The sequence below is a fragment of the Pelobates fuscus genome, chromosome 1 (assembly GCF_036172605.1).
Source record: "Pelobates fuscus isolate aPelFus1 chromosome 1, aPelFus1.pri, whole genome shotgun sequence".
NCBI lineage: Eukaryota > Metazoa > Chordata > Amphibia > Anura > Pelobatidae > Pelobates > Pelobates fuscus.
The window spans coordinates 438,107,031-438,134,688 of record NC_086317.1 but is presented as its reverse complement, the minus strand read 5'-3'; the positions used below and the strand labels follow the sequence as shown (position 1 = coordinate 438,134,688).

The 27,658-nt window shown below is 46.8% G+C and overlaps 1 protein-coding gene across 2 annotated transcripts in view; it reads right to left on the bottom strand.

The window, feature by feature from the left end:
* The window catches only part of ATP8A2 (ATPase phospholipid transporting 8A2), a 673,473-nt gene that overhangs the window by 625,683 nt on the left and 20,132 nt on the right, over positions 1-27,658 (bottom strand). Inside the window, exon 1 of one of the 2 annotated variants that reach the window (XM_063429623.1) lies at positions 581-643. The exons of the other annotated variant lie outside the window; for it this stretch is intronic. Coding sequence (XP_063285693.1) covers positions 581-614 — 34 coding nt within the window. The 5' untranslated portion in view covers positions 615-643. Of the gene's footprint in view, positions 1-580; positions 644-27,658 lie in introns of those variants that run through there. 2 annotated transcript variants of the gene reach the window in all.

The following is a 27,658-nucleotide window of genomic DNA, read 5'->3' as shown; positions in this document are numbered from 1 at the left end:
AAAGTGCTGATTCAATATATTGATTAAACAGGTAGCAATCAAAAGTTGTTTATGTATGGACTTGGTAAAATAATTTAGCACCTGTAATGATTTCTCTCACTGGGTTGAAAGCTTCCAAATCTATAATATATCAATATGACCCCGCAGAACGGGAACCAAAAAGGTCTTAAAGTCACGACTACAGATCAGATGCACATAGTACAAAAGATAACAAGAAAGACAAAGCATATAAAAACGAATTATTTAAAAGACTGATTATTTCAATGAACCTAAATGACTTGTAGGACACTTTTTCATTTATATCTAATTCACTAAATTAGTCTCACTATATTTTTCATCCACTGTGTCTCTACTTATTCTGCATGTAATCTACTGCCGCATTAGGCAACTGAAATAAATATAAGACATGGTTATTCTTAAGAATAAACATTAAGGCCTTTTTCTGCCACAGTTAATATAGGATTAAAGAATTACTGTCTGCCCATCTGCTCAGAACCGTGCCCAGTTTTCCAATCTGCCTGGCTCATACTTTTTGTACAAACCGCAAAGTAATTCACAGAAAATATAAGAATAAAATTACCAATAGAGCTGCATTTCTTCCATAGGTAGGACATAGTAACGTCTTTTTCTGTAGTGTATGGATAGAAATAAATGGCAGCAGTGCACCTGAATACACTGCCGCAGCATGAAAAGCGGCTTAGACATGATCCTAATGCTAATCAGTTGGCAGCACGCTTTGTACTTTAAATCTGTCCACAGCTTCAGTGTTACTTAGACGGAGAAAGAGTTTACCTGGTGTGTTCGGTGTGGACAGGGTGCCTTGTGAAAGTGCATATGAGGCTACAATCCAGTGATAATGGTAACATTTATATTGATAAACCACAAAATAATCCATAATTTGTTTCGGAGTCCAACCAGACTTGCATCAAAAATCTCCAATATGTACATTTCACAGAAGCAACAGAAATGTATCTTAGAGAAATATGTAGAAATGCTCACCAATCGGATGACATTAGAGCCCAGCGTCCAAAGCAGGAGTGGTCGGCAGAAATTAGACAAAATCCGTGGATATATTATGTACGGATCTCAGTGTTAGCCGTCGTATCCATGGATTTTGTTTAAAACTTATATTGACTGGACAATTATAGTTTTCAAACATTAACATCAAATTGTGCAGAGTATTTAGCTGCCTATATGTACTTTTTTATAAGGAGTGCCTGGCTTAGCAATCAAAGGGGTAATTTATTTTATTTTTTTCCAGAGTGAAGGAGTGAGAAATTGACTTCTTTACTCTCTTGAGTGTTCTACAATTAACGGACCAACTAACAGAGAACTGAATTTTCTAGTAAAACGTAAGTGCCAATCTGAACTCTGTAAATCTGGCACCGGTCATAAGCTTATAAACCGTTAAAGCTGGGGTCCTCAAACTCCAGCCCCCCAGATGTTGCTGAACTACAACTCCCATGATTCTTTGAATTAAATAGATAGCCAGAGAATCATGGGAGTTGTAGTTCAGCAACATCTTGGGGGGCCGGAGTTTGAGGACCCCTGCGTTAAAGGAACGAGCAAATGTTTAAAAAAAAAAATCAGTTTAAAGTTTAGAGTGTCCTTTATTACACTAGATGCCGTAGCCTCGCCATACACCAAAAATAAAGTTTACTTACCTTTTCTTCCAGTCGCTCCCCTCTCACTGCTGATTTGCTCAGCCCCCCAGGGAGACTAATGGAGAGTAAATTAGCGTGTCTGCAGCAATTGCTTCATCATGCAGGGCATTCCTTCTCCACGATGCTGACAACACGGCTTCACTGCCAAAGTATCAGCATCAAAACAGGGTCACTTCTGTCACTACTTTCCTATATTTCCCCAGAAAGTGTGAAAAAGTGCTTGCTAGATGCAGTAGTTTCTGTGACAGAGAGCAGGACCTACTCTCCCGAGTCATTCAATCCTTACTGATTGTATAGAGCTCTATGTTGACAGCTGACTGACAGGTGAAAGATGGACTGTTTCATTGTATAGATTTATTATAACTCTATACATTTCATAGCAAATTTCACAAAGATATCTAGAAATAAAAAAAGAGATGTGCAGCGTTTCTGCTTGAAATCCTGGGGGGGTTAGTTACACCCCAAACACATGTGAACCCAATACACTCTGTTAATTTCCTCGGGCCATCACTTCCAAATTACCCCTGCTACCTCTTGTCTTAAATCCCCATTATATCCTTTAGATTGTAAGCTCACGGACTGTCTATTTAAGAATTTTGTGTAAATGAGCTTCAATGACTAGATTTTAGCTCAAGGGGAGGGGGCCTTCTATACCTTTTGTATTGGTCTGTGCATATTGTTCTGCCCTAATTGTACAGCGCTGCGGAATATGTTGGCGCTTTATAAATGCCAGTAATAAATAAATATTAATTCAAAAATTACATCCGTTGTCAGCGCGCACAGTATGCTGGCGACTGAGGTTATCATCGTCTTTTTTTTTTTTTTTTTCCAGAAGCTTGCTCTCTCCTCCCTACCTTTCTATGTGCACACCCTCTATTGAATAGTGTTTTTTTTTTTATTTTATTAAAAATACCTCCATCCCTTTGCTGGCTTAGTGTGTGCGCATGTCTTCAGAGCCAGCGAAACCGTCCAATGTATGAGAAGCCTTTTATAATGTCGGACGAAGCGTGGAGATCAGCTCTAGGTTTCATGTAAGTTCAAATATTTTATCAGGTTTTAAAGAGGTAGTAAATAAAAAAAAAAGAAAGTTGGTGTAAACTTTTAATAAAAGTTTTAAAAAATATTCTTAAGAGGATATACTTATCTGATACAAATTTACCAGTGGCAGGGTATATGAGGATACCTCTAAATTGGCATGCCTTTTGGTCTACAACCAGCCCTGAAATTACCCATGAATTTATTTTACACTCCATCACTCAAGACAAGGGAACCTAATTGTCCGATTATTTTTCCTTGAATTAAGACATTACAGATCATGAACAACCACAGTTTCTTAACTCAATCAATCTGGCATCGAGTATGCTCCGTAGGAAGTCTTCAAAGCAACAGAATTTTAATGGTTCCATCCTTACCAGAAACATCAATCTGACCCTCAGTTACAAATGACCTTCTGATATATTTTAAGTAAAAATAAATCAATTTTCCTTTTACTTGTTCTTGATGCAATTTGGAGAGAGAAAGGTTGGCGCTGTCTAGATAGAGAGCAGGAGTAAGCTGCAGATGACTTTGATTGTAAGACATTGTGGCATAATGCAAAATAAAATCCATAAACAAGCTATTTAAAGTTATTCTTGTGTCACAGTTCTCTTTTAACAGTTTTTGCTTATCATTTTCTTCTAGGGAAAGAACGATATGATCTTTTTGGCTAAATAAACATCACAGGAAAACGAATCCACGCACATCTGTGATGATACAGTGCCCTCCACTAATATTGCCACCCTTGGTAAATGTGAGCAATGAAGGCTGTGAAATATTATCTTTATTATTTAACCTTTTGTTTTTTTGCTAAAAAATATAAAAAAAATAGAAGTATTAGGACTTAATTTCTCTGGATGTTTGTGGACTGCATTTCACATAACCCTCAGCCAGCCCTTAGAACTATGTTAATAATCACCACAGTAAGCAGTTCTTATGCTGGATATCTATAAGAACATGCTAAAGTAGCTCTGTCAACTGAATTCCATTGAAATTACAATGCAGTCATTAAAAAAAAAAAAAAAAAAATCATCCGATAAAGCGGGAACAGACGATGTTTTTTAAAATAGGCAGTGCAAACACAGTCATATTCCCTGGACTTCTCAAGCCGTCGCTAGAGGTGGTTGTGCGAATAAGTAATTGTCTAGGCCTAAAGGTAGATACTCAGATGTAGAACTACAACTCCCATGATGCTTTGTATGCCATCAGAATGACTTTAGAATGACAAAGTATCATGGAAGCTCTAGTTTCAAAACATCTGGGGATCTATCTTTTGGGCACCCCTGGTCTAGCTCATCACAAAGCAATATTTGTGGAAACTCCTGCAGTCTCGTGGGTGCTTCCATAGACATCAGTGTTGTGCCCTCGTTCGTGTGCAAGAGTACAGCATTGACATAGGCTATTAGCAGATGTTCTGGGATGCCAAGTCACAGGTGCTGGGGTGTAACTAGTCCCCAGCACACAAATGCACATTCTCTGTAAGTGATTCCTACCACCATAACAACTTCATTGATGGTTACAGCAACCCTTTAAATTTGATCTGTTCTCAATTTGACATCTGTCCTAACTGGGGTAGGGGTAAGTGCAAAATAACACAAGCCACTCTGTTGGTTATTTATGTCCTATCGTATTGAGTGCTAGATGTTGCCTGCCCATGCTGGACTACGAATCATATAATGCTTAGTGAGTTTATGTTTATATATATATATATATAATCTCTGATGTAATGGGATAGTAAAGCAGCCAGTTGCTAAACTTCTTTTTGGAATATAGCTCCAATCAACCTCACTCAAATATTGGCTGAGCCTGATAATGTCCTGCACTAAGAAGAAAGTAAGTGCTCGGCGTAGGAAATAGTTCAGGAAATTTAGATAAATGTATTTTTTAAACAATTAATTAGATGTTCAAAAAATGCATTTACAGACAGTTTTATTTTACTATTAGATGTATTCTAATATTTCACTAATACAACTGAGCCCAGTATTTTGTCTCTGAAGAGAAAGAATAGATAGATGGAATATTTTATTGAATATGTAACCACAGTACATTAACTAATACAGGTAACTTTAATATTCATCACATCAATATTTCGAATCTCCAGATACATTCTTCATCATTCCCTCTTAATAAATCAATTAAACATTTACAGCCTAATCATTGCCACAAGCGTCACTCTAGTAGTCATTGCAGAGGGATCATGAACATAAGTAGCAAGATGACCCTGTAAATAGTAGGTGATGATCCTAACAAACTAACTAGGGGTGGAGGAATTCACTACATGCAAAGATTGAATTAAGTTGTATGGAGCTCTAAGTAAAAATATTCAGAGGGAGCAGAATTTATTTAGAACTTATTGACGGTTCAACAATGTTTAGTATAAATGACGTCACAGAAAAAAAAAAGCAACAGACATAATATTGTTTAGTGTCGGTCAATTCTGACAGATATTTCTAGATATCTATACAATATAGAATAAGAAACGGAATATTTGATTTGTTATAGAATGAAAAGGGTGATGAGACATTGCTTCCTGCGATACCACTGGGTTATGCCTGAAGGCTTGAATGGAGGGCAAGTCATGAAATGGAAAGCCTACGTCTACAACCCCATCGGAACCTGAATCATCCAAGACCTTCTCTTTAGCATTGGAATATATTTTTGACTTCGTATCACAAATGAGATGCAGTGATTCCAACTCAAAGATCTGGATCCAGAAAGAAAAACATCTGTAGGAAGAAATGGCACAACAGAGGGGCCATATATTGGGAGGAAAATACCAGGGATACCAATTTACTGATTCGAACATTACAGTTATGGGGATGTGTCCCAGTTTGTCCTGGGGAACTCTTACATGGCAAACTAATAAGCTAGCTCATAAGGAGAATGGGTGTTACTAGTTTTCCGTAGATTGTCCATCAACAATGTACTACAAACCATGTATGCTGGAAGTAAGCAATCACCCAGTAAAGGGGACTTCAGAAAAATGTTTGTTTGAGACAGATGTAATATTCAAACTGTGATAAATGGTGGTGTCCTTAATCACTGGGGTCTTTAGGGCTCAAAACACAAGTAAATGAAATAATGATCTGAATATCCAAATCAGACCTAGTAAGGTGGGATGCAAGTGACTCCGTGAGTGCTTGGTGGGCACAATAAGGGATTTTCTGTAAAAATATCAGGCGAGCATTCATATGTGTTACCTAACATTTGAAAGACCAGGACCATAAATACTATTCTTACAATTATAGAGAATGTAGCCCCAAGGAGCCAAAGCGCAGCTTAGCGGAGGAGGGCCTTGACAGGGGTTAGGAGGCGGGCTTAGGAGGAGCCGGCAGGACTGGGTGGTTGTGGGTAATAGGGCTGGTCTACTTAAATAGGCAGCCATTTTAGGCAGAGCACATTTAATTTCTTACCTAGCCGAGTTTGTGTGCACCCTGGTGTTTACTGCTTTTCTGGGTGAGGTTTTCCCCTTTTTGTCTCCTCTGCAGGGCCATGGAAGACGTGGAGAGGTTGCTGGCTGGAATCCGGACGGCGGCGCTGCGACAGGACGCGGGCTGGGTTCGGGCCCAACTGGACCAGATCCTGACGGCGGCGGCGGAGAGGGATGGCGGCGGAGAGAGGCCACAACGGGCCAGGAGGCCCCCGCGGCGTCTGAGTCCTGGATCGGGACTGGAGGATGGAGGTGTCGGCGGAATGGAGGCCGCGGGCGGAAGCGGCACGTGCAGCAGGCCCGCGGACCCCGTGGTTGAGGCCCCGCCTCCCGCGGCGCGGCCCGGGCCTAGGCGAGGTGCTTCCTGGCGGGTGGCGGCTGCGGAGGATGACGGTGCGCACCCCGGACCGGGTAGGGTGGCACCCGGCGTGCGGAGGCGTGCGGCTGAAGAACGGCCCTCCCCAGGGCCTGGCCCGTCTGGGATGCAGCCCGGGAGGGCACCCACTACACTGGAGGCCGGGAAGGACGGGGCCCAGGGCAGGACGGCCCGGAGAGGGCCCCTGGCGAGCCGGAAGCAGCAGGCAAGTGCTGGGGATCCTCAAGGGGCCCCCCATGATGTGGCTGGCATTAAGGGTACTCGGGGGAAGGACAGGGCCCAGGCTGTAGGGGACAAGGGGGGTCGGGCTTCCCCTAAGAGACTGGTAGTGGGGGAGGGGGGGCCGGTTAGCCGAGGGCAGAAGGTGGCAGGGGGTGGTCGGGCTGTTTTGGCACAGGGGTCCAGTGGTAGGGTGGCCGGAGAAGGGGAGGTAGGGGAGGTAGGCAGGCAGAGGGCTCTTTCCCCTGGTAGGTCAGGGGGTTTGTCTAGGAGGGCTGGACAGGGGGTAGTGGGGGTTCGGGGGGGGAAGCGTAGGGGCAGTTTTTCAGGGCGCAGTGGGGGTGAGGAGGGTGGGGCCCTTAGTAGTTCAGGGGCGGAGAGGGGGGGGCGTAGGCGGGGTCGGCCCAGTGTTAGGTCGGGTTCCGGGTCTAGCAGTGGGAGTCCCTCCCCAGTTAGGTGCGCTAGGGCCGGTAGGCATTTCGAGAGGCGGCGACGTCGATCTTCATCTAGTGGGTCCGCGGGTGGTAGGGGGGGGTCCCCCAGGCATGGTCGACGGGGGCAGGTTCCAGGTGGTGTCGGTAGGAGTTGTAGCCCGCGGGGTGTGGCCCCTGGGAAGCAGCGACAGGACAGCGGGTACCGGGAGGCCTTGGTGGTCGGCAGGCGCTCCCTGGGTCGGGACGGGAGGGCTGCTGGGGAACAGTGCACCCTGCCCAGGACTTCTTCTCCTCGTTTCAGGTCTCGGAGCCGCTCTTCATCAGTGTGCAGGAGGCACCGGGTGAGCTCCCCGGTTGGCGGGACTTCAGTGGACGTTGCCATTCGTGGAAGCACAGCAGTTCCCATCGCAGCCCCGAGCGCTTCCGGTTCTGGGGGCTTGGCCGGTGAGTCCAACGGATCATTGCACTCAGACACACTAATACAAACACTACAATCACTGCTCCACTCATTGGGGGCGGGGGGTGATTCAGGGGTGAGCGTTGGGCAGGTGTGGGCGCAGGGGGTAGCGGCTAGTGGGCCTGGGGTGGGGCCTCCGGCGGCGCCGGCACACAGTGTAGAGGCAGGGGCCGCACCCGGCCCTGGAGATGCTGGGAACGAGCGGGCGGAACTGACTGGGGGGGTGTCGGATGCGGCTAGGCAGCACGCATACGTCTCGTTTGCCGGCCCGCTCGGGGTCCACCTTAAACAGGAGGTGAAAGACAAGATCTGGAAGGGGGAGTACTTAGAGATCTTCTCTCTCCTTCCCTTGGAGGAATTTATTGACCTCAAGGAGGAAGATAAAAAAGATGAGAAGAAGGAGGAAGAGGAGAAGCGGAAGAAGTATCGCAAGATACCGAAATCCTTTGGGAACTGGTTAAGGGCGTTTTGCGTCTTGGCCAGCGTGATAGGGGAAAAGTCACTGGGCGTCTGCTCTTCCCTATTCTGCTACTTGGACGGGATTTGGGAGGCATACCGCACCTATGGCGGGCTGGCATGGTGGCGGTATGACGAGCAGTTCCGACAGCGGTTGGCGGCTAATCCGGGTATGAGGTGGGACCAGATGGACCTGCCTCTCTGGATGAAGCTGATGATGGCGCAGAAGGCGCAGCCCTTTCAGCATGCGGCTGGCGCGAAAGGACAGTCCGCCTCGTCGGCCGCCTCGCAAAAGGGACTCTGCTGGCTGTTCAATGAAGGCCAATGCAAATGGGGTGCTTCCTGCCGATTTAAGCATGAATGCTCCGGCTGCGGGGGGGCACATGGGCTGCAGCGCTGCTTCAAGAAAGGTAAGTCCGGGGGATCGGGAGCCGGGTCCGCGGTTGGCGGTGGAGGGGCTTCCGCTGCCCAGGGGACTAACCCCAGTGAGGCTAGACGCGATGGAGCCATGGCTAAGCCGCTACGGTAATAGGGCGGACGCCGAGCTCCTCAGGGCCGGGTTCGGGCAAGGTTTCTATATCCCGTTCCAGGCTAGAGAGAGCATGGGGCACCCGCGCAACCTGAAATCGGTGGCGGAATTTCCAGGGGTGGTGCGGAAAAAGCTGGGTAAGGAAGTTATGTTGGGTAGGATGGCTGGGCCGTTTCCGGTGCCGCCGATGGAGGGCCTTTCGGGTCTCCCCTCTTGGTGTGGTCCCTAAGAAGGAGCCCGGGAAGTTTCGGCTCATTCACCACCTGTCGTACCCTAAGGGCGGGTCAGTTAACGATGACATTGATAAGGAGCTGTGCTCGGTCTCTTATGCATCATTCGACCAGGCGGTCGAGCTGGTGAAGAGGGCTGGGCGTGGGGCTCTTATGGTGAAGGTTGACATTGAAGCGGCTTTTCGGCTGCTCCCTGTCCACCCGGCGTGTCATCACCTGCTGGGGTGTTTTTTCGAAGGGGGCTACTATGTGGATTTGTGCCTCCCCATGGGATGCTCCATTTCTTGCTCCTATTTCGAAAAGTTTAGTTCTTTTCTTGAATGGGTGGTGCGGGTTGAGGCCGGGGACAGGGCGGTGGTACATTACTTGGATGATTTTTTCTGTGTGGGGCCGGCTGGCTCCCCGGCTTGCCTGCACCTACTGAGGACCATCGAATGGGTGGCTGGCCGATTTGGGGTGCCGCTAGCGGCGGAGAAGACGGAGGGCCCGACCGGGTGCCTTAGCTTCTTGGGTTTGGAGATTGATTCCGAGCTGGGAGAATGCCGTCTGCCGCTGTCCAAATTGGAGGCGCTACGGTCCAAAGTGGGGGAGGTGAGGCAGGCGCGTAAGGTGACGCTCCGGCAACTGCAGTCGTTGATCGGGATGCTCAACTTTGCCTGCCGGGTGATCCCTATGGGTAGGGTGTTTAGCCGCAGCTTGTCAGCGGCTACGGCTGGGGCCCGGTCGCCACACCATTTCATACGAGTATCCTCGTCCATGCGGGCTGACTTGGGCGTGTGGGACACCTTCTTGAGGGATTTCAACGGGACGGTGTTCTTCCGACGGGAAGGCGTGTCGACAGCCGAGCTAGAGCTGTTTACTGACGCGTCGGGCAGCGTGGGGTTTGGGGCCTACTTCGGCGGGCAATGGTGCGCAGAAAAGTGGCCGGTGGCGTGGGGGCAGAGCCCCCTCATGCGTAACTTGGCCTTTCTGGAGCTGTTCCCGTTGGTGGTGGCGTTGGCCTTGTGGGGGGCTAGCTTGCGGGACCGGAAAGTGGTCTTCTTCTCGGACAACATGTCCGTGGTGCATGCGGTTAACAACCTGTCCGCAGCGTCTAGGCCAGTGGTGGCGTTGTTGCGGCGATTTGTCTTGCTGTGCATGTCCCTTAATGTGGTCTTTCGCGCGCGACATGTACCAGGGTACCTGAACGAGGTGGCTGATGCTTTGTCTCGTTTTCAGTGGACCAGGTTCCGGACGGTGGCCCCGGAGGCGCTGGACGTGGGCCTGGCGTGCCCGAAATGTGGCAGTTAGGAGCGTCATGCTTGGAGGTCTTGTGAAGGCGTCGCTCGCACCGGCCACCTGGGCCGCCTACAGTAAGGTCTGGGGTGCATGGGAGCGTTCCTGGGACGGGCTGGGGAGGCGAGCGTCAGGGGAGCCGCCGCTGGACGCCTTCCTGTGGTTCATCTTCCATTTGTTGGCAAGCGGTGCGTCTCCGGCGGTAGTGGATAGAACCATGGCGGCAATGGCCTTTTGGTTCAAGCTCCGTGGGGGGGAGGACCTTACAAAAACTTTTGTTATACGGCAGGCTCTTAAGGGCTACCGAAGGGGACGTAGGGCGCCGGACACTAGGCGCCCGGTGTCAGTACGGGTACTGGGGGGTCTGATTCGGGCCTTGCCTGACATCTGCTTCGATGGGTTTGAAGTGGCTCTGTTTACGGCGGCATTCCTCCTGGCCTTTTTCGGGGCCTTCAGGATTGGTGAGTTGGTGAGTGCCTCACGGTCTGCTTCAGGGGGCATACAGGCAGCGGGGGTTCGCATACTTGAGGGAAAATTGGTGGTGCACCTGGCCAGGTCTAAAACTGACGTGAAAGGGGCGGGCAGGGACGTGACCCTGGGCTCCCTGCCGGGTTCAGCCTTGTGTCCGGTGGCTGCGGTGGTGCACTACTTGGAGCGGAGGCCGATGGTGGACGGGTCGTTCTTGGTGCATGCGGACGGCTCGTCGCTATCCCGCTTCCAATTCACTAAAGTTTTCCGGAAGGGCTTGGTACGACTGGGGTTGAGTGCGAGCGCCTACGGCACCCACTCATTTCGCATCGGAGCAGCCACAGAAGCTGCGCGCCTGGGACTGGGGGACGACCTGGTCAAGAGGATTGGGAGATGGGAGTCTGTCAGGTTTCGCTCTTATGTTCGTTTGGGCTTATTGGAGTGCTAGCTAGGGCGCTAGTGGGGGGAATGGGCAATCTGTTGGGCCCGGGGGGTATTTATACTGTTCCTTTTCCTCCTTCCCCAGGTCGTGTTGCTTGGATCGTGGGCCATTCCTTCGTCTTCTGGGCCGCCAGGAGGGCTGCAGCTCGAGCGAAAGGCCAGCAGCTGGGCTTTCCAAAGGACCAGTTGACAATACAATGGCTTGGGTACAGGGGATATTGCTGGAGGGATATATGTGGGGTGGTGTTGCAGAAGGTGGCGCGCGGGGTAAGGCCCGACATGTTGGTACTACATGCGGGGGGCAACGACTTGGGCCTCATTCCGCAGCGGAGGCTAGTGAAGTGGATGAAGCAGGACCTTAACAGGCTGGTTGATTTGCTTCCCGGGGTCATGTTGGTATGGTCGGAAATGGTCCCGCGGCTGCGCTGGAGGCACGCCCGGGACTACGCGGCTTTGGATAGATGCAGGGGCAAAGTTAATAGTTTGATGGCTAGCTTTGTGAGGAAGTTGGGGGGAGTGGTGGTGAGACACGTGGAACTGGAAGGTGGTTTGCCAGGGTACTATCGCCCGGACGGCGTTCACCTGTCAGCGGTGGGCTGGGACCTGCTGAACCTGGGGCTGCAGGAGGGGATGCAAAAGGCACTCTTTCTCCGGGGTGGGGGAGCTCAGACAGCTTAAGGGGTCAAGGTCTGAGCCCGTGGCGGGTTAGGGAGCCGAGGAGGAGGAAATAGGCTCCCATGAGGAACGTCACGGACATGGAAATTGTGGTCACTGGTGGTTGGTAGGTTTCGAGTCCTGGAGGTGGCTCAGAACCTGGTGGGGTAGGGGTATCCGGGTATACCCCTACCGTGGTTATTTATGGTTGGCACTTAAATGGTTATGTTGGAATAAGGTTGAAAATTGTTAAAGATATATTTATGTGTTGGTATGTTGGGGGTCATTGCCCGTTATATTAAAAGAAGGATGCGGTTGCGAGGGCGGAGTATGGGGGCAATGACCCATATTTATATGTTAAATTATTATTATATTTATGATTGTTATTATTGATGATAACTTATTATTAAACAAATGGTTATAATGGTTAATAAAAGCTGTGGACAATTTTACCCATATACCCTAGTGTCAGTGTCTTATTGGGTTAGGGATGTGGGGTTTTTGTCCTAGGTTACGACTGCCCATATGGCGACTATACACCTGTCATGTAGCCCCAAGGAGCCAAAGCGCAGCTTAGCGGAGGAGGGCCTTGACAGGGGTTAGGAGGCGGGCTTAGGAGGAGCCGGCAGGACTGGGTGGTTGTGGGTAATAGGGCTGGTCTACTTAAATAGGCAGCCATTTTAGGCAGAGCACATTTAATTTCTTACCTAGCCGAGTTTGTCCCGCCCACCCTCCCTTGGGTTTTTTTTTTGTTTTTTGTTTTTTAAGATCACTAATGGTTTCCCGTTTTGTCACAGCGGCGGGTTAGGGAGCCGAGGAGGAGGAAATAGGCTCCCATGAGGAACGTCACGGACATGGAAATTGTGGTCACTGGTGGTTGGTAGGTTTCGAGTCCTGGAGGTGGCTCAGAACCTGGTGGGGTAGGGGTATCCGGGTATACCCCTACCGTGGTTATTTATGGTTGGCACTTAAATGGTTATGTTGGAATAAGGTTGAAAATTGTTAAAGATATATTTATGTGTTGGTATGTTGGGGGTCATTGCCCGTTATATTAAAAGAAGGATGCGGTTGCGAGGGCGGAGTATGGGGGCAATGACCCATATTTATATGTTAAATTATTATTATATTTATGATTGTTATTATTGATGATAACTTATTATTAAACAAATGGTTATAATGGTTAATAAAAGCTGTGGACAATTTTACCCATATACCCTAGTGTCAGTGTCTTATTGGGTTAGGGATGTGGGGTTTTTGTCCTAGGTTACGACTGCCCATATGGCGACTATACACCTGTCAGATGCAACAAATACTCAATAGGCATGTGCATGGGAAAAAATTTTGGTTCGGTTCAGCATTCCGAAATTCGGCACTTCGGAAATTCAGTAATTTTGGAACTTCGGGACCTCGGCAATTCGGCACTTCGACACTTCGGCACTTCGACACTTCAGAACTTCTTTTGCAGCCGCTTGGTAGATAACTCCCTAATTCCCACGATATTAGGGAGTTATCTACCAAAAGACTGACATACCTAAATTGGTCTTTCAGCCAAATTTACTAATACTAAGTAAAGATTACTTAGTATTAGTAAATTATGCCCCCACTCGCTATACCGCGAGTAGGGGCATCTCTAGTAAACAGTGAGCAGCCAGTGGAAAAAAAAAGGGTCCCCCCTTAAGTAAAATAATGGGGGGGGGGACCTATTGTCCTCCCCCCGGCCCCCACCCCTGAGCGGTGGGTGGGGGCCCTAAATTAGAATAAGGGGGAGGAGTTAATGTCCTCCCCCCTGGCCCCCACCCCTGAGCGGTGGGTAGGGGCCATAAATACTAATTAGGGGGGGACCTAATGTCCTCCCCCCTGCCCCTCACCCCTGAGTGGTGGGTGGGGGCCCTACATTAGAATGAGGGGGGGTGACCTAATGTCCTCCCTCCTGGCCCCCACCCCTGAGCGTTGGGTGGGGGCCCTACATTAGAATGAGGGGGGACCTAATGTCCACCCTCTTGGCCCCAACCCCTGAGCGGTGGGTGGGCCCTACATTAGAATGGGGGGACCTAGTGTCCTCCCCCCTGGCCCCCACCCCTGAGCGGTGGGTGGGGGCCCTAAATACAAATTAGGGGGGACACCTAATGTCCTCCCCCTGGCCCCCACCCCTGAGCGGTGGGTGGGGGCCCTAAATTAGAATGAGGGGGGACCTAATGTCCTCCCCCCTGGCCCCCAGACCTGAGTGGCGGATGGGGGCCCTAAATAAAAAATTAACCCCCCTTCCCTAAACCCCTAGTCACCTCCCTCCCCAAAATAATTAACCCCTACCTACCCCCCTCACCCTAAAATAGTGAGGGGGGACCATTAGCTAAGTACCTGTTAAAAAATAAAATAAAAAAACTTAGCATTTGATGATTTCTTTCTTCTAAAATCTTCTTTTTTTAGCCCTAAAAAAGACCAAATAAAAAGCCATAATAACCAACCATCTTCACCTGGCAAGGACTCCTCGCAGACTGAGCTCTGCAGGGCGGGGGAAGGCTTATAAAGCCTTGCCCCGCCCTGCAATTAGGCTCAGAGCACTCTGATTGGTGGGTTTAAGCCATCCAATCAGAGTGCTCTGTCAGGTAAATGAAGAGACTGACAGGTAAGTCTCTACATTTACCAGTCACAGCACTCTGATTGGTTGGCTTGAAATCCACCAATCAGAGTGCTCTGTGTCATTTTACACAGCGTGGGAAAGTTCTTTGGAATTTTCCCATGCTGTGTAATTTGACTCATAACACTCTGATTGGTGAATTAAGTAACCAATCAGAGTGTTATGAGTCAAATTACACAGCGTGGGGGCCTTTTCCCCTCTGCAGTTCGGTATATGGGGCTACCGAATGGGTTCTACTTATGGTGTTAGTTTACCGAACAAACAACCGAACAGTTGGACCACACACAAGTGGACTGTGCAGCCCAATTACCCCCCAGGCTGGGAGTTAACCAAGCCAAATGGACGAGCTTCTGGGTGGTCGACGTTCGTGTAGTTGAACACGTGGCGGTGGCCATCTTGTTTAGTCGCACGCGTCCAGCTGTGTTTTGTCATTGAATGCATGGAACTCAAATCGGACACTCGACGGCACGAACACCGCTGGGACTTCAACCTCCAGTTAGGTTCCACTAAATATGCACGAACAGAGCGCCGTTCGGTAGAAATAATCTACCAAACACACTTCAACACTGACTTAGTGAACAAATGGTCCCGTTCGACTATTTGAAGTGCACTTTAATCATTGGAAATAGACCGGCCGCACAGTCTAATTCTCTGGAACTATTTTGGGCATGAAGCCATGCTTGCGGCCGGTCAAAAAGAGACTTCCATGAAACTTTGAAACCCCTGCTCTGATCTGGGTGATTTTTGGATATGTTGTTCACCCAGATCAGGGCTATCAGGGATGGGGATATGCTGTATTTTGGGGTACTTATGGGACTTTTTTTAAATATGTGATTTTATGCTGGGGGGACTGGAAAACAACACTCTGGGGATTGCTATAATCACTATACTCCCCTGAGTATAATTACTAAGCTCTTGTAAGAGCTGTTCCAGCTTGACTCTCTGAAGCGAGAGAGGTACACCCACTGGAACCTGGAGCCTTGTCGTAGGCCCAGGGTGGCTAGGAGACGGCAAGACCCTAACCAAGCTGTGGCGGTTGGTCGGGTTTGCAGTGGTTATGGTACTCGTCAGTACTAGGAAGCAGCGATTGACGGAGGTACCCGGTCGGGGTGCAGTCGATCCATCACAATCGTAATAAAGTTTTATGCTGGAAAGTTGTATAAGAGTGGATTAAGAAAGCATGTAGAGGGGGGCGGGGCCTGCCCGCCATGCAGACCGGCCGCAAAAAACCACAGCTCCTGCAATTGAGCGAAATTTTATTAAGTACAAGTTAAACGGGTACCTTTTCAACGACCAGAGAACGCAGTTCGATACATGAGGGGGCACTGGACCTGGGGAGAGGCTTGTACTCCGTGTTTTAGTCCCCCAGAAAGACTCAAGTCGTCCGCACAGGATGAGGCCTACTTAGGCGGTGAGCGTGGTAGACGGCCGCTGTCCCGCTATCCCGCCCGACTGAATCACGCCGGACCCCCTCAGGGTCATGGAGCAGGCCCTGTCTCCCCCCCCGCCCCCCCCGGGCCGGTGGTGGTTATCCCGGCCCAAGCCTCAAGACCCAAGCAACAGTGGTGAACCTACGGCAAAGAATTCCCACCATACTGCGGATGAGATCCTAAACAGCATGCAAAATGGCGGCAAACATACTCAACAAAATGGCATCAAGAAAGCGTGTACCTTACCCGTACAGACCGACCCCACGAAAGAGCCTGCAGAACCTAAGCAAGGGCCCGCTCCGGGCACCTGCGGCCTCAGAGAAGACCCCCCGCGGGCACCAAGGTACCAACTGTCCTCACCCACTCCCGATTACCTACCGCATCCAAGGGGAGATCCACGGGCACAAGCCGAGCTTCATGACCGGGAGACAGAACAGGTCACATGGCACTGCACTGAGGGAAATAATCCTTGCAAACCGGTCCCGGCCAAAGAGGGACTTGTAGCAGTGTAACCTCAGGGGACTTAATAGCAAGACCATGTCCCACATTAGACACACGCAAGTTTAGCCTTATTACTCAATTATCATTTTTGGTTTTAATCATTTCACAGCGCAAGCAACGTGGCATAGTGCTGCACAAATAATATATTTTTGAACCTGTAATCTTGTTTAACTATGCATCCACTAGATAACATGTATAGCCTGCCAGTTCCGTATATTTTATCAGTCTACTCCCAGTATGTTATGCCAACATCTTATACCTCACTTATTGACCTTGGTATTTCCCAAACCACTTTAAAATGCACAGCTACATACCTTAACAGGTCTCAGGGACCCATTGCTTCCCACTGTTTGAAAATCTTGTTTGACAGTTTTGATGCATAACTTTACATGACTTTCTTAGCTCTCCCTTGTCTCAAGCGCTGAACACCCCTCTAAGCTACTGACCATAAAGCTGACCTCTCATAATGATAAAAAAAAAAAAATATGCAAGTTCACCTATGTACCCCAATGTTATAAATGTCATAAATGAAAAGTGTGTGGAATGCCGTCGGGGTACCACATATACATTGTTAAACCTTCATGCATTACAAAAATAAAGAATAAAAAAAAAAAAAAAAGAAAGAAAAAAAAAAAAAAGAAAGCATGTAGATTGAAATGAGTGACTTGTATGTATGTATATATATATATTTATATATGTGTTTTTATTTAAATTTCTTATGTATTGCTCTAGATTATGGCACGTTACACAAATTAGAGATTGCACAGTTAAACAAAGGCAAGCCGCAAGCATCTAGAATAAAACTAAATTTATTGATAACTAGAAATTAAAGAAATCAGATTAAATAAATATCCGTAGCTTCCTTCTATTTAAACTGCAGAACAGCCAAAAATAAAAAATTAAAATAGCGTATCACGTGCAAACAAAAATAAATAAGTAGAACAAATGTTTTAGGAGGAAAATCCTGCCTATTTCATTTTGTGCACAAGACTTGATTGTAGAATCCTTAGCGGCCACTTTTGAAGGGCCAGGGTTACTAGCAGATATCAAGCAATCTCTGGAAACACTGGTCCTGGTGAAGAAAAATATAAAGCATGGAATTTATACGAGAAAGAAAGAGAGAGAACTGGTGAGCTGGATTCATGGAGAGGATGAATAGGAACAAATAATTAATTCATAAACAGGTGGTTGTGTTTCAGAAGCTTTCAGAAGATATAATCACAAAGAAAGGATTGATACAACACAGATATAAAATAAAGTTTAAATGCGGTACATAAACGACATATACATTTGTGGTACGGCTATAGAATTTGCACCTTACAAATGAGAAAGAATCAGACCACCCTATTCTTTAGTTTGGGGTTCGAAAATCTAATTGTTGAATAGGTTTTTATTACATAGAAACATAGAATGTGACGGCAGATAAGAACCATTCGGCCCATCTAGTCTGCCCAGTTTTCTAAATACTTTCATTAGTCCCTGGCCTTATCTTATAGTTAGGATAACTTTATGCCTATCCCACGCATGCTTAAACTCCTTTACTGTGTTAACCTCTACTACTTCAGCTGGAAGGCTATTCCATGCATCCACTACCCTCTCAGTAAAGCAATACTTCCTGATATTATTTTTAAACCTTTGTCCCTCTAAATTAAGACTATGTCCTCTTGTTGTGGTAGTTTTTCTTCTTTTAAATATAGTCTCCCCCTTAACTGTGTTGATTCCCTTTATGTATTTAAATGTCTTTCCTCCAAGCTATTACTCTTCTACTCTTCTTTAACAAAATATATATACATAAATAAACATATATTTTCAAGCAAGATATATATCTTGATGCTTGATCTATGAAACACTGAGATAACATACATTCTCCGCAGTTTATAGCCATTTTCAGAGCAAATCTCCCACACCAAAAAAGTAAACAAACAGTGCTAAATTTAAATCCAATAATAGAAGTGTACCATGTGTGAGCCACAGTGTGCCAAAATAAGGAATGTAAATAAAATGGAAGGTCAAATCAAGACAATAAAATATTAATTGACTTGTATATTGGTATTGAATAATAAATGCCTTGCAGTAGCAAGTTATTTTATGATCATTCTGCTATAATGAGCTATAATTGCTTTATGACATGGCCTTGTTGATAGATATAGGAATGTGTTAGTGAACTAACTCCCACACTGATAGCAGGCTATTTGGGACACTGCAGGGATATATTCAATAAACCTGTACCCCTAGCAGGCTGCACGGAGGCTCTAAACAAACTGTTTAGGATAAGGGAAGAGTGATTGTCGTATTAATCGTGTAGTTAATCTTGAAGAGGAAGTAGGAAGGAACAGATCATGTGAAATTAGCTTGGGGATGAGGAATAGTAAGCTTCATCCACATGTGTCCATGCTTAGGGTTTTGTTTCCTGACTGGTGTTGATACCGAAGAAACTGACGGAAGCCAAGCACAGAGAGATGGACACAGGTTTCTTCAGGAAGGAAGAGATTCTTTATTCGATTCACCGACCGGGACTCAGAGGGACTAATGTCACCAAAATACAACAAGATCTGAGCCCCGAACAATAGTGTAGGCTCCTTATATAGGCATGTAACTCCTCCCATAATAAGCTCCACCCACACATACTCTTACCCAATCAACCGAACAAGAACTAACTTCCTGTCTGACCACATGGCTTGCCCAGCACAATGGAGGAGGGGAATACTTTGCCACGTGCAACCAACCGACCGATACACCAGTATATGCACGTACACATACCACGTGGTAATCTCGGCCTACTAAATTTTTTTTACCGAGATTCCACCACATTCCCCCCTTTGATGCTTCTGATATTTTCACAATTCCAGATGCATCACTTAACCGTAGTTTGCATACACCTCAGGTTGCCATGAACCAGACCACCCTAAAGACATGAATCCCTCAACATTCCTCTTCCTGTACTTGTTCTCCCTGATTTAGAGCCTCATACCTATATATAGCCATTATCTGTGCAGCAGCCTTTCTCTCTGCTATATTTTCTATAATGCTCTGCACAGACCTAACTACTAAAGGAATAAGACATGGTAGGAGAAGACACAGCATCAAGATAAGCATGACTCCACCTACCAATGCCTTAAGTCCTCCAAACTGCTCATACCAATTACCAAACCAACTACTTGGATTATACCCTTTCCATACCTGAGTAGGCACATGCGCTAGTTTAACCATATGGCTAGTAAGCTCAGCTATTGCTTGCCCTTCATCATCTATTTGAAGACAGCAATTGCTTAGGTTAAACTTCCCACATACACCTCCCTCTACTGCCAATAGGTAATCCAAAGCTAATCTATTTTGGTAAACAGCTGTCCTCATCCTAGTATTATGTTTCGCAAGGAGATTGAGCGCTTGCGATGTCTCGTTAGTAATTATCTCAACCACTGCCTGTAACCTTATAATACGGTTGAGCATATATATTGGGGTTCTATATCCAAAAGTACCATCCTCTGCCCATGTAGCTGGCCCATAATAATCTATAATACGCTGGGGAGGCCATTCATTATCTTCCCAGGTACCTATCTCTAGGGGTCCCCTTTTCTTCCTATGATTCACATCATATACCTTAACTCCCAAAGTCTCTCCTGTTTCAATGGGCAACAAGAAGAAGGATGGTTTGAGCATACCTAACACACATGCCCCTTCCTAGTCCTGTGGTAATTCCGAATAGGCTTTCTTACCACAGATCCAGTACAAATTTGCTGGGGCTTTCCAACTAGATGTAGTAGATAGGTCAAACCACACGTCCTTTAAATTGGTATAACTTGCAAACGGGTTAGGTGGTTCTGAGACATTTGAAGCCGACCACCAAGTTGTATTCTTTGTATTATCATCATAAGCTTTTTGCCCTAGACAAGTTAAGTCTCCTACAGATGTATTAAACATTATTCCTTTCCTTGCTATGCCAACATAACCTATAATGGAGGTCTTTAATCGCCACTCAGATTTACCTCTAACACTCATTTGATAATCGGCTTGAGAAGATGTTATCTGTTTAACTGTCTCAGAACCAGAATACATTACTTCCTTTGCTTCCCAGGGCCATTGGTCTCCCATATTAGTACCTCCTGTCACGACTAGTAATGTGGTCCAGCACGCAGAAACTATGTAAACATATACATAAGTAAGAAACGGAAAAATAATAGGAAAGAGCGTAAACCGGTCCTTAGAATGGCCGGACTAATACGCTAGAGACAGAGAATGGTCAAAGGGAAAGCCGAGGTCAAGGAAGCCAGAAAATACTCAATACCGATTAAACAAGCCAAGTCAGGGAAACCAGAGATCAGAATAACCAGGGAAACGCCAAGGATCAGGATACCAGGAAATCAGAAACACGAGAATAGCACTTTCAGGAAACCAGGAAACTGAAACCACGACATGGCAAAGTAATGGGGAAAGCTAGGGGTTTAAATACCCCTCTCTAGGCTATGATTGGTCAGAGGGCGACCTCTGACCCCAAAACGTGCGTGTGTGTTGACGTCGTGACGTCACGCACACGTTGGTATAATTCTCGGGGGCGGGGCTGGTAATAGACGCGACCACGCGGTCGGCGCCATCTTGGATCCGGGCGCGATGCCCGGAAGAACTATGTGCGCGGTTCCCGGCTCGCCGACGAGCAGGTAAGCTCGTGTAGTCGGAGCGGTCGTGCCGGTCGGGCACGACCGTGAGGCTCGGCGGGCCGGCGACCGCAACAGTACCCCCCACTCGAAGACCGCGCACCGGGCGGGAAGGACCCGGCTTAAGAGGAAAGCGGTTGTGAAACGACCGGATAAGACGGGGCGCATGGACCCGGTCAGCAGGAACCCAACAACGTTCCTCGGGACCGTAACCCTTCCAGTCAACGAGATAGGACAAGACACCTCTGGATAATTTGGAGTCCATGATAGAATGGACTTCGTATTCTTCTTGATCACCCACTACCAAGGGCGGAGGAGGAGTGGATACCCTGGTGTAGCGATTGCAAGTAAGGGGCTTGAGTAGAGACACATGGAAAGTATTCGCTATTCTCATATGAGCCGGTAGTGCCAAAGAATAGGTCACTGGATTAATACGTTGGGTAACTCGAAAGGGACCAATGTACCGAGGGGCAAATTTCATGGATGGGACCTTAAGCTTGATATGTCTCGTGGAGAGCCACACCCTGTCACCTGGAAGATAGACAGGATTAGCGCCCCGTTTCTTGTCAGCTTGGACCTTTGCTCGGAATGAGGCTTTTTGCAGAGCTGAATGGACGGCATCCCAGGTATCATGAATCGATTCTAAACGGGTGTCCAAAGCGGGGATTTCTGTGTCTGAGAATGCAGAAGGTAAAACAGCGGGGTGATAACCCTGATTAACAAAGAATGGACTGTGATTAGAAGATTCATGAGTGGCGTTGTTTCTGGCGAACTCAGCCATGGGTAAGAGCTCATACCAGTTAGATTGATTGGCATTTATAAAGCAACGTAAATAGGCTTCTAAAGACTGATTCGCCCTCTCTGCTGCTCCATTTGTTTGAGGGTGATATGCTGATGAAAAGGAGAGTTCGATGCCCAATTGTTTGCAAAAGGAACGCCAAAATCTAGAAACAAACTGGGTACCTCTGTCAGATACTATGTTTTTGGGTACACCGTGCAACCGAAAGATCTCTCTCAAGAATATTTGAACAAGATCTTGAGCAGATGGTAATTTCTTAAGTGGGACGAAATGTGCCATCTTCGTGAATCTATCAATAACCATAAGGACTGTATTAAACCCGCTTGAACTGGGTAGATCCACAATGAAATCCATGGACAAGTGGGTCCAGGGAGCACTAGGTATGGGCAGTGGTTGTAACAGTCCAGGAGGTGACCTAGGAGGAACTTTAGAAACTGCACATATTTGACATGCCCCAACATAATCTTTGATGTCGTTTCTGAGAGCAGGCCACCAAAATCTCCTGGAGACGGCTGAGAGAGTTTTATGGACTCCAGGATGGCCCGCTGTGAGGTTGTCATGGAACAAATCTAGTATCTTCTTTTGAAACTGAGGTGACACATACAGTTTGTCCGGAGGTTTTCCCACAGGTGCCTGAGTTTGATCTGCTAATATGGCACAGAAGAGTGGAGAAGACACTTCGGAAACAGTAGTGGCAATGAGGCATTCAGGAGGTACAATAGGATATATCTCCTGTTCTGGTACTTCATCTGTCTCAAACTGCCGAGAAAGTGCATCTGCCTTGATGTTTTTAGTACCAGGCCGGTACGTAATTACGAAATTGAATCGGGAGAGGAACAATGACCACCTAGCCTGACGAGAGGACAGTCTCTTAGCGTCCCCAATATAAGCCAAATTCTTATGATCAGTAAAGATCAAAAGTGGCTCTTTGGAACCTTCTAAGAGATGCCTCCATTCCTTAAGGGCAAGTACAATGGCCAAAAGTTCCCTATTCCCTATGTCGTAATTCCTCTCTGCAGGTGTGAGTTTGCGAGAGTAAAATCCACAGGGATGTAAAGGCGTATCAGGACTTTCTCTTTGAGACAGAATGGCTCCGACTCTTGTTTCTGATGCATCCACCTCTAGGATAAATGGTTTGGATGGATCAGGATGGGTCAGGACAGGTGCTGAGGAAAATAAAAATTTTAATTGTTCAAATGCCTCTCTTGCTTCTTTGGGCCAAGATATACAATTTGTTCCTTTTTTTGTTAAATTGGTTATAGGGGAAATCACGGAGGAAAATCCCCTTATGAATTTGCGGTAGTAATTCGCAAAACCTATAAAGCGTTGAGTAGCTTTAAGGCCCTTGGGTAATGGCCACTGTAAGACTGCCTCCAGTTTACGAGGATCCATCTGGAAACCAGACGGAGATATAACGTATCCAAGGAATTGTATCTCCGTTTGGTCAAACTGGCATTTCTCCAGTTTACAGTAAAGGCTGTTTTGTAACAGGGTTTTCAGTACAATTCTCACATGTTCGTGATGTGTCTCTAGGTCTGGGGAATAGATGAGAATGTCGTCCAAATACACTAGAACGAACATGTGAAGGTACTCTCTTAGGACATCGTTAATAAAATCCTGGAATACCGCTGGAGCGTTACATAAACCAAACGGCATAACCAGGTATTCGTAATGTCCCATTCTGGTGTTAAATGCGGTCTTCCATTCGTGACCGTCCTTAATCCTGACTAGATTGTATGCACTTCGGAGATCGAGCTTGGTAAAGACTCGAGCTCCCTTCAATCTGTCAAATAGCTCTGATATAAGGGGAATAGGGTAGGCGTTTTTGATGGTAATCCTATTCAAACCCCTATAATCAATACAAGGGCGTAGGTCTCCTTCTTTTTTAGAGACAAAAAAGAAGCCAGCCCCGGCTGGTGAGGAGGACCTACGGATATGACCCTTTCTGAGAGCCTCCTTAATGTATTCCTCTAAACAAAGATTTTCCTGGGGGGACAAGGCATAGATTCCTCCCTTGGGAGGCATAGTCCCTGGTAATAAATTTATAGTACAGTCATAAGGTCTATGAGGAGGTAACCCTTCTGACTGGACCTTGTTAAATACCTCTTTCAAATCCATATACTGTTGTGGAATTTGTGTGGTCAAAGGAGGTGTAACAGGAACATTAATGGTGCCAATAGGTTGTGGGATTTGTTTAAAGCAGACACCTTTGCATCTCTCACCCCAACTCACAATCTCTCCTTCAATCCAATCCAAACGTGGATTGTGTTTAAGGAGCCAAGGGAAACCGAGTATTATCGGAACTGTAGGTGAAGAGATAATTTGAAAGGTCATTTCTTCAGAATGGAGAACACCCACTGAAACAGTGATTGGCAGAGTTTCGTGTGTGATGAAAGGTTGGGTAAGAGGCCTCCCATCAATGGCCTCGACTGCTATAGGTTTTTCTTTATGTCTTAAGGGCAGGAGATGTTTTGCAGAGAATTCTTTGTCTAGGAAATTCTCCGCTGCCCCAGAGTCAATCATAGCCTCACATTGAACAGTAGTGTTCTCGAAAGATAAGGTTACTCTGATAAGGAAACGGTTCTTAGTCAATTTAGGGGACATATACATCACACCTAAGGTCGGTCCCCGTACGTGCCTTAGGTGTGCAAGTTTTCCGGCCGAACCGGGCATGATGACCTTAGATGCCCCTTCTTGCCACAATACATACATAACCCCTCGTTACGTCTGTGTTGTCTCTCTGCCTCAGTGAGTTTAGCACTACCCAATTGCATGGGTTCAGGTTCAGGAAGAGGCGTTTGGCTACTCACCACTGGGTTAGAGAAACGAGGAGCTATGGACAAATTAGAGCGTCTGTTACGTTGTTTGTTTTTCTCTCTCTCTCTGAGCCGGTTGTCAATGTCTATCATGTAAGCAATAAACTCCTTAAGACTAACCGGAAGGTCTCTAGCTGCAGTCTCATCGTGTATATTCTCAGCTAAACCTTCAGAGAAAGCAGCCACCAGACCGCTATTGGTCCAATCAACCTCAGACGCTAATGTCCTGAACTCTATAGCATAATCGGCTACAGAACGAGTGCCTTGCTTGATTCGCATAAGGGCTTTGGCAGCGTTCTTCTCCCTGCCTTTAGGTTCAAATGTAGCTTTAAAGGCCGTAAGAAAAGTATTGTAATCACGGGCTACTGCGTCACCACTTTCCCATAAGGGGTTAGCCCAGGTTAAAGCTTTTCCAGTTAATTGGTTCATCAGATAGCCTATTTTTGATCTATCTGTTGGGAATGAACCGGGAGAGGCCTCAAAGTGGTATTCAATTTGGTTTAAGAAACCTCTGAATTCCTTAGAATCACCTCCATAGCGAGGGGGCGGTGACAAGGTTATGGACGGTGGTTTATGTGGTACGGGAACCACTACAGGTGGCGGAACCACAGGTGGTACCGGAGGGACCTCTAAATAGGCAGTCCTCTGGAGCAAGGTCTGAAATGCCTGGGCAAATTGGTCTAACCTGTGGTCCATATCCTCCACCCTACTCTCACATGCGATCATATGCTTGCATAGTTCTGCAGGATCCATGGCCATGTCGTAATGTCACGACTAGTAATGTGGTCCAGCACGCAGAAACTATGTAAACATATACATAAGTAAGAAACGGAAAAATAATAGGAAAGAGCGTAAACCGGTCCTTAGAATGGCCGGACTAATACGCTAGAGACAGAGAATGGTCAAAGGGAAAGCCGAGGTCAAGGAAGCCAGAAAATACTCAATACCGATTAAACAAGCCAAGTCAGGGAAACCAGAGATCAGAATAACCAGGGAAACGCCAAGGATCAGGATACCAGGAAATCAGAAACACGAGAATAGCACTTTCAGGAAACCAGGAAACTGAAACCACGACATGGCAAAGTAATGGGGAAAGCTAGGGGTTTAAATACCCCTCTCTAGGCTATGATTGGTCAGAGGGCGACCTCTGACCCCAAAACGTGCGTGTGTGTTGACGTCGTGACGTCACGCACACGTTGGTATAATTCTCGGGGGCGGGGCTGGTAATAGACGCGACCACGCGGTCGGCGCCATCTTGGATCCGGGCGCGATGCCCGGAAGAACTATGTGCGCGGTTCCCGGCTCGCCGACGAGCAGGTAAGCTCGTGTAGTCGGAGCGGTCGTGCCGGTCGGGCACGACCGTGAGGCTCGGCGGGCCGGCGACCGCAACACCTCCACACACATAGCAGTTGGTCACATTAAGACTACCAGCAATACTTTCGGCTAGATCAATAAACAGGTTTTTAGCATTATGGGGGATCTTATTTTCTACACTCATCTCTTCATAAAAAGAATGGAAAACCTGATGAGTTTGGGATGCTACGGTATCGGTCTCTATCCCTATAAATAATATTGTCCCAGGATCCAAACCCGTCCCATATATCTGGAACCCAAATAAGTTTCCGAACCTATCTATAAACTGTTCAGGATTATTAATAAGTATATGGACTGGGTTACACTCCATAGACTTACAATATGGTCTGGTAGGCAACTTAGTAACAATCATATCCTTATCTACCGTCTGTCCCCAAGTGGTCCACCCTACACAAGACCAATATGGACAATAATTATATTCCTTATTTGGGCATTTTGGATCTATGTACTTGTTCTTACTACTGGGGCAAATATACTTATCATTAGACCCATACGTTCTCTCCCACTTAAGATCCCCGCATACATTCCACGGTTTTCTACCACTTGATATCGCCTTACATGCATCAAATAGCAGAACACCCGAAGAATGTATGGTTTCTAGTATTGTCTTATTTATTAGGGTCCCCTGTGAGTCTCCATTCCGAAGGGTCAACCAAATTGTACGGGGTTGATACTCTGGATTGAAGCACTTAGGTTCTCCTACTCCTAAATGGCATACACTGTAATCTATACCTAAGTATCTACACCTAGATACATATCCTTTACACTCATATTGTGAATGCCAAATAAGGGTCTGGGAAATATGATTACCTGTTTTAGTAGTCTTAATGCAAACCTCACAGCCAGGTGTGTCGGTACCTCTACCTTCCTGAATAATTAAAAACACAAATATGTACATTATTAAATGCATTTCTCCTGACATCTTCATCCTCATTCTTCGTCTGTGCGATGGCACCTCAGCTTCCAGGATGTAAGGGCTGCAAGGAATGGAGTTCTTCAGGTCCTCTCTTCCCTTCACAGAGGTCCCTTCAAGACACTCTGGCTATGTCACGTGGGTAAGTGGTCAGGCTTTATTATGGCCGTCAAAACACTTACTTGCTGATCTCTTTAATTACGCTTGAAATCCCAATATTTCCTCATCACTCCGACTGAGTTGTGCGCTTTAACCAGATCTTGCAGGGATTCTCTGGATCTGGTGTAGCTTGCCAAGAATCTACTGATGCTGGTTTAACCCTGGAGTGATGAATCCACGGAGTCACTTCAGCCACCTTTATAGCTGTAAAGGTAGACAAAAGAGCAACATAAGAACCCCTCCACTTAGGCCCCAATGGTACACTGTTCCACTCTTTTATCCATACTTGATCTCCTGGATGATAACTATGAACAGGTGGATAAATATTCACAGGTAATCTATCTTGTACCCATTTCTGTACCTCCTCCATAGTTTTACCCAACTCTACAACCTGCTGCCGGGTAATTCCTTCTCCCAACTGACTCAAATCCCCCCTTAAGTTACCAAGTACGGGAGGTGGACGCCCATACATGATTTCAAAAGGTGAGAGACCCATCCTTCTGGTAGGTGTACTACGAATACGCAACAGAGCTATGGGCAAAAGAACATTCCACTTAAGTTGAGTCTCTTGACACATCTCTGCCAATTGGTTCTTAATAATTCTGTTCATCCTTTCCACTTTCCCAGAACTCTGAGGTCTATATGCCGTATGAAGCTTCCACTTAATACCAAGCATATGAGTCAGTTGTTGTAGGCACTGGTGAACAA